General features: G+C 53.2%; 1 protein-coding gene across 1 annotated transcript in view; it reads right to left on the reverse strand.

Annotated features, from left to right (window-relative positions):
* Positions 1–7,473, reverse strand: part of LOC103903525 (zinc finger protein 180) — a 9,373-nt gene extending 1,900 nt beyond the window's left edge. The window contains exons 1-4 of the mRNA XM_019473406.1: positions 7,194–7,473; positions 5,060–5,179; positions 4,766–4,879; positions 1,736–2,663 (exon numbers count right to left, since the gene is read on the reverse strand). Of these exons, the coding sequence (XP_019328951.1) occupies positions 1,736–2,663; positions 4,766–4,879; positions 5,060–5,179; positions 7,194–7,473 (1,442 nt within the window). The remainder of the gene's footprint in view (positions 1–1,735; positions 2,664–4,765; positions 4,880–5,059; positions 5,180–7,193) is intronic.
* Between the last annotated feature and the right edge of the window lie 56 nt (positions 7,474–7,529).

Raw genomic sequence — 7,529 nt, forward strand, 5'->3', positions numbered from 1 at the left:
GGGGGAAGGGCGCCGAGAGCCTGAGGGTCGGCGGCGGGAAGGGGGATGCGCTGTCCCAGAGCACGGGACTGGCTCCGCACGTCGCCGGCCCGGGGACGGGGGCACGTTCGGAGTCCGTCCCCCCCCCGCCCGGAGGGCAGGCTGACCCCGGGGACGAGCCCCGTCCCAGCCCGGAGAGAAACCCGCTGTTCCCCCTTCTCCGTCGTCGGTTATTTCCACATCTTCTAACGCAAAGATTTGCCTTGAAAACGGGGGTTTGGGGCACGGCAGAGCCAGAGTTTCTCCTCTCGCTTCAACCGTGCTCATCTTTTCTCCTCCCCCTGAAGAACGACCCACGGCATTTCTCTAACAATTTCAACTTAAAAAAACCGTGACATCTCCAGCCAACAAAAAAAGCACCCTAGCAAAACTTAAGCAGAAACATGCACATAAAAAGGCTGTTTAACAGAATTTGTCACGACTGTCTGACAGCGACAAAACTTAAGCAGAAACATGCACGTAAAAAGACAAACAGAATTTGTCACGACTGTCTGACAGCGAAGGAGCCCTGAACCAAAACGGGCTCTTGCCTGACTCAGCCAGCGCTCCTGCTTCTGTATGGTTTTTTCCACGAGGCTCAACGCCATCGACAACAAGGTGACAGATGATATATCCAGACTCTTTTATTACTAAAAGGAATGAATTGCGTCGTTGCGATGTCACAACACGTCAGACTCTCAACAGCGCTCTCCCCCTTAAGAGACACTGAATATGAGCAAAAATACAGTTTCCGAAGGAGAATGTTTAACGAGCATCTAAATGTTCCGTTTTCATAGGATTCGGAAAATTGAACAGAAGCAGAAGACCTGTAACAACGTGGTCAAGTAAGTGCAACACAACTTTAAGGCTATGCAAAATTAAAATCATATTCCAGGCTTCCCGGTCATTTTACAACTCCAGGCGAGGACCCCAGCCTCCAGGAATCCTCTCTCGGTGTTCAGCAGCACGGAGCCCCAGGAGCTCCGTGATTTAACTGTGGGAACAAGCTGCTTCTCAGGCTCTGCTCCCCTCTGTCTAGTTACCACTTCCTGAAGAGGCTTCTTTCAAACAGCCACAGGGTCAACGCTTCCTTTCTCAAAGCATTTCACACACGTGGGTGTTTCCTGACACTCTTTCACACTTGTTTAGCGGGCGATTAGTAACTTTAACTCACTTGTTTTCAGCCCAGTCCCTGGACTCAGGACTTTCAGCAGCCTAGAGATAACACTGCAGATATCCAGCCTGAAGCGTTACAAATTGTTCCGTGTGTCGATGTGATTTCTCTCCTGCGCGGATTCACGGCCAGCAGTAACTCTGAGCACCGCAGACTTCCTACACAGCTCCAACACGTCCCCAACAGCTACGGGCACCGGTGAAAGCTGTGAAACAGCTCCGCAGACCATTGCAACGCGGATTATCTGCGGAAAATAACCCCCCAACCTTCTCCCTTTGCCTGGGAGGGGGCTCGGGACAGCTGTTCGACGGCCTCCTCCCTCCAGGGTCCAGCACAGAGCTGGGAGATCCTGCCACGGCCCTGCCTCCTGCCCAGCAAGGGCGACAGCCAAGCGGGCTGCGAACCCCCCGGCTGGATGGGATTTTCTATATGGAGTGCATTACAGACGCCCTGATCTCTGTGCAGGGCCAACCGGCCAACGTCAGATGTGTTTCTTGCACGTGACTTTCCTGATGCTTCATGAAACTCCTCCTGAGCACAAACCTTTTCCTGCAGAGGGGGCACTGGAAGAGCCCCTCTCCCGAGTGCCGGCGCTGGTGGTTTAGAAGATAATCCTTTCTCCTGTAGCTTTTGTCACACTCGGAGCACTTGTAGGGCCTCTCTCCCGTGTGAGTCATCTGGTGTCTAACGAGCCACGAATGGCAAACGAAACTTTTCCCACAGTCGCTGCAGATGTAGGACTTGCCCCTGCCCTGGCTCTGCTGCTGGCTTGCCGGGCTGCCCCTGGGCGCGAAGTGCTGCCTGCACCTGGTGCAGGCCTCCGACTTGTCCTGCGGGTGATCCCAGCAGGGGCTGGCTAACGGGTTTTCTGCGGGGAAGCTCTCCTCGCTTTCCGCAGACGGCTGCTCCTCTCCGCCCAGGCCGCTGTGGTCACGAAGCCTGGTTCCGCCCGCAGGGTTTTGTCCACGCTCGGTGTGGGCCACCAGCTGTGGCCCCGCAGGCAGCCCCTCGCAGGAGGCAGGATCAGCCCCCTGCCCGATGCCTTTCTCGCCCGGAGCACACGGCTGCGCGTGCAGCAGATGGAACACCCTTTCGCTGAGAGTCTTCTCACATGTGGGGCCTGGAAACGTCTCCCCTCCCCGGGCTCCCTGGGGAGTCTGAAGACGTTCCTGCTGGCTGGAGTTTCTCTCACATTTGTTGTACGCGCACGGTCTCTTTCCAACACCATTTTCCTGAGTGCTAAAGAAATCCAAGTGCTCACCAAACCCTCGGTCATACCGAGCGTCACCCCCAAGGCCGTTCCCGGTGGTGTTTGTTTCCATCATTTCTGAATTCCACTGACCGTCGCATGTCACTGCGGGGCTAGGATCCTTGGAAAACTTCTCTCCAGGTCTTCCTGGTACCTCCGAGTCACACACCGTGCTTTCAAAGCAATCTGCCGGAGGGTCCCTCTTTGTGTTTTCATCGTGCGCTGAAACAGATAGATTTCAGAGTCTTTCAATTAAGGAAGCCGCTTAAGAATATCCAAGTCTACAGCCATGTCACGCTAATGGAAAGACAGAGAAGATGGGAGGCTTTAATACTGAGGGGAAGAGCAACTACCAGCGTTCCACTGAAACAAAAACTCCAGGAAAATAAAAGGTCTTTTTGCAATTATTTTTTTAAAATCTACGTGAAAATTCACTAGTGCAATGTTTCGCCTTCACCCTCTCATTCAGATGTCGGAAGTGTGAGGCCTAAGTTCCCTGACAGAGCGGACACCGTCACACCTCAGTGCTTTCAGCGGCTCTCCAGACACCCCAGCGAGCATCTAGAGAAGCAAAGGGTCCAAGCCGAGGCACCGAAACCAGCTCAGCGAGTCAGTGTGGGTGCGCCCCTTCTTGTACGTGAACCGTTGTCTCTGCAGGCTGGGCTTCTGGGGGGAGACGCTCTCCTGCCGTGTCTTTGTTCAGAGGGCTCGGAGCAGTGCTGAGTGGAGAGGAAGGCTCTCGCACTTTCCAAGCGATCCCCAGACGGGCACGCAGCTCCGGCTCGATGCAGAGGCATGCCCGGACTGAGAGGTGTCAGTCAGACTGCCTCTCCCCCCTCTCCTGCTTTCCTTGGAAAACATGTACGACTCCCAATAATCCAACCCAAAAAGGTACCTGGTGCCTTTAGCTGCTTAGGCACAGCTCTAGATTTGCCATTGGACAAAACTGTTCTGCTGACCTGCAAATTCCCTCTTTCTGTAATCACTGTTTCCTGCGACAAATACCCAGTGTTTCATTTTCCAGATTATTTTCACCAATGCTCTTCAGCCCAGCTTTCTAACGCTCCGTGATTTTTCCATCCCCCAAGACCTGTGACCCTTCCAACGTCTGAGAGTTGCTACAGAAAGGCTCCACTGAGCATCATGAAGGACCCACAGGTCTCTCAGCGAGGCCAGCCAGGTAAGCCCAAAGTTACCTGCGCCGCATAAACATCCTGAGCTCTTATTTCTCTGGCTGCGTACTGGGACATCAGCACACAAACATGTTGCCACAGGCCAAGCTAAAGCGCGAACGTAAAAGGTACCGGTTGCTCTACAGTAATTGCCTAAGCACGTCCTCTCACCCCAGTAACTCCAGGTCACGTGTACGCACAGACTGGAAGGTCTGGAACAGAGTCAGCCGGGGAGCCCACCCTGTGAGCTCTCTCAGAGCAGCTGGAACAGGTCTCCCTCGGGGAGGAGTTAGGTGGAGCTGATCCAGCCTTACACCAGAGCAATATCCTGGATGACCTTTTTCTGTGGGGCAAAACCATTCACGTCGGCAGTTCCCGGCATACTGAGAGTTTATCCCTTGATTTCCTCTATAGTAACTTCATCCCGTGCCCATGAATGTTTAAATAACTCACACGAAGTGAAGGAATTCCAGGCTGCCAACTGATTTCTACACAAAATATTCCTCTGCGCCCCCTCATCAGTTACCCACTTGAGAGCTATACTGAGTGGTCCCGGCTTGTGGCCCAAGAGATCGTATTTAATACCCCTATCCAAAATGGCACACCCGTTCCCCGAGGTTCAGCCTTGATCCAAAGATGAATCTCCCTCTATTAACTCTACCTCGGGCATGACCCATACTCCAAGTGCGCTCCGTACAAAAGCTCCTCCGAATGAATGTCAGCATGTACATCTCCAAATCGCACGTCCTCAAATTGTTTTGCATTAAAGCTGCCTTCTCTTTGGCTGCAGGATAGCTCTCCTGCTTGGGAACGCAAAGTCGGGGCTCCACCTTCACCGGTACCAGGTTTAGACACCATCAAGCCAGCTGGAAGTACAAACTTGATCCGTAAGGCCTGAGCACACCACTGCACTTGCCTCAGCAGAAACCCAAGACAGTGCCTGTGACAGTTTTAGAGCAGCTGAAGGAGGAAGGAGACTCTTCAGCTGACAGAACCTGAATTTTTTGTGAACAGATGTTAACTAGCAGACTGAGGTTTGTTCCAGTTCTTTCATGGCTTACATTATGAGGTCGTGACATTTAATATAGTATTAAAAAATGCTCTAAATTAGATTTGCTGTCCCAGAAATCTCAGCTGAAATCCATTACTGACCTGTACTCGAATCTGTAGAGATTTCTTCTTTCCCCAAGTCTTGTCGTCCCGGGCAGCGTGGCTCCTCCTCTTGTTTAATCCATGACAAAACATCAGTTGCATAAGTCTGAAATCCTGTTCATCGGGGAGAATTTACACAACTGAGAAACACTGGAGAAAAAGATGCAAAGCACGGAAGATTCGGGAATTCACAAAGATAAGAAAAGCGCTGACAAAGCCTCGGGGAAGACACGACACGAAGAGCCACCTGAGGGGTAATTCCCGCAGTGGGAGTTTTTGCCAGGGAATCCTCACCTGCGTCAGGGTCTCTTGGGAGGTCCTCACCCTCTGCGCCCGGCAGCTCCCTGGCATACGCCTCTTCTTTGCCTTTCTTGGTTTGACTTGAAGCCTCGGGCTCATAAAACGCTTGCTCTGCTAAAGGAGAAAATTCAAGACAAGCATATCATAAGAGCGTAAGCTCAGGATCTCACAAGGGCGAAACCTGCTCTTGTTTTGTCTTTTGTTTTCCCCCAAGCCAAGCTCCCACAAGCCCAGTTTCTTAACGAAACCCGATGGAAAGGTCTAAAAATCCCAGTTTGCTACGTACACTGGAAGCCAAGTAAAATTACAGCGGAGCCAACAGATAGAGCTGCTACCCTTTGTAAAGAGTAGGGACAGTCAAGCTCCAAAGCAGAACAGTTTATCTGTAACGCAAAGAGGCACCACCAGGTGCGAAGGCAAGAAACAGGCTCCCCGGGTACCACCTGTTACAGCAACAGCACTACCAAGGACCCAGTGTGCTCGCCCGTGGGCGCAGAAAAACCGCCGAAGAGAAGGGAGGAAGGAAAAGGCAACCTGAAGCCACTGGATACGCAGGAGGAGAGGCGCGGCGGCCCCTGCAAGAGCAGGCTGCAGGGGATGTGGAGCTGAGGAGCTGCCACAGCCGCTCCGATTCCCCTGGAGCCAGAGCAGCGCGCACAGTCCTGCCTCCACGCAATCGCGGCCCCCCGCAGTGGATGGCACCAACCACAGACCTCATTCTGGCACTGATTTTCGCCTCCTCCAAGTTAACCCATCGGCCCCAAAAAGTGACCAGTGGCCCACTTTGCACTAGATATTTAACCAGCTTAGAGCTATCAACTTGAGGGAAGCAAAGTAAGGAGTTTAAGGGAGAACATTTCCTATTCCGCACGGCACTGCTTGGATGAAAACCAGCCACGTGCTCTGCAAACTCCAAAATGGCCGTGGGAAGGGAAAGACGAAATACCGGCCCTTACCCGTCAGGACTGGTGGCAAGTCTGTTCAAAACTTGTGAGCTTTTTATAAAAGATTTGGAATACAAGAGAAGAGGTGGGAAAAAAAAAACCCACCTTGGAATTTAATCCCTCTGTTTCATTTTCCCTCCAAGGTATGCAGTTACTCACCCGGGCAGGGCTCTTCAGGAGCTTCTCCAGCCTCCCCCTCCTGCTGATCGGCAGCGCACAACTCTTCCTCTTGCTTAATATGGATTATGCTGTCTGCTGTTAATAGGAACCAATGTTATTTTAATTCCATACACAAAATTAATTCTGATTCTCATCCCATCCCAAGCACAGCAGCTCTGTTCTAGCTCACGTTCTAGAGAAAACCTCACGTCAGTTCTAGTTCTCGCTGACCAAGGTCTCTTAAACAGACCTAAAATACTTGTCACAAAACCCTCAGCAGACGTTTGATGTGAGAAGCACACGAGAGTTTCACGCAAGTGTAATGTCCATTTTGTGGCGGCGCCCGTTAGCAAATGAAAACACCTTCGACACGGCCCTGGGAGAGGACAGCGCCACTGGAGTTCTCGTTCTCGAGTTTTGTTTCTCTCTCGGCTTTGCCAGAGTTATGCCATTCCCTTTTCAGTCGCTCTCGGTAAAACGCACACCACTTCTAACCCATCAGAAAAGCACTAGTGAGAATTACGAATGAAACTTACTGAAAAAAGAAAAAAAAACCCAAAAACATACATAAGGAAAAACAGATGGGCGAATGCTCTGCACATTACCTTTATACCTCTAACACAATCAATGAATTAGAGGAATACTTTCCGTGTGTGCAAAAACAACTACGTTGTGTACGTTTGTGCACGCGGAATAGAAATTCCTCTTGACGGCCAGCCTTCAGACTGGAAAACGGAACGTCATCCCGCTTCGACCGGCAACGCAGGCAGGGCCGAACGGCAAGGGGACCGCAGGTTTGACGCATGCAACTGCGGGCAGCTCAGCGACCGGGAGAGGGGAAAAAGGTGGCTTGATGCAGCGTTCTGGTAAGGCTGGGAGGGATGAGATGCCCAACAGCCAAGTTTGGAAGACCACGCTCAACACGGCAAGCGCCGTGGCGAGAGGCCGACGTCCCAAAAAGAGCCCAGCTGCCGGGTGTTCGGCGGTCCGTGTCCCGACAGGCCGGTAGTCCTGAAGCCACTCACCGGTGCCGGTCTCCGCAGGATCACCTCTCCCGTCCCCATCCTCCCAGCTCCGAGCGCACGGCTGGTTCCCGTCTTCCGACCGGGCCTGGGCATCACGTCTGGGAGCGTCCGGCTCTGCGGGAGGCGTGAGGTGAGGCGCAACCGGGGGTCCCACCTGCACGGCACCGGCGGGGGGGATGGCGGGGACCCGCCGCCTGGCCACCTCCCGCTCCGACCCCTCGCCACACGCCCGCCTCGAGGTCGAGGGCGGCGCCAGGCCCTTACCGAGGGAGAGCAGCATGCGGTAGTTGCTCCTCGTGACGGCGCGGTGCAGGGCCCGCTGCCAGCCGCGCAGCG

This window comes from Aptenodytes forsteri, unplaced genomic scaffold (assembly GCF_000699145.1).
Source record: "Aptenodytes forsteri isolate BGI_AS27 unplaced genomic scaffold, ASM69914v1 Scaffold428, whole genome shotgun sequence".
NCBI lineage: Eukaryota > Metazoa > Chordata > Aves > Sphenisciformes > Spheniscidae > Aptenodytes > Aptenodytes forsteri.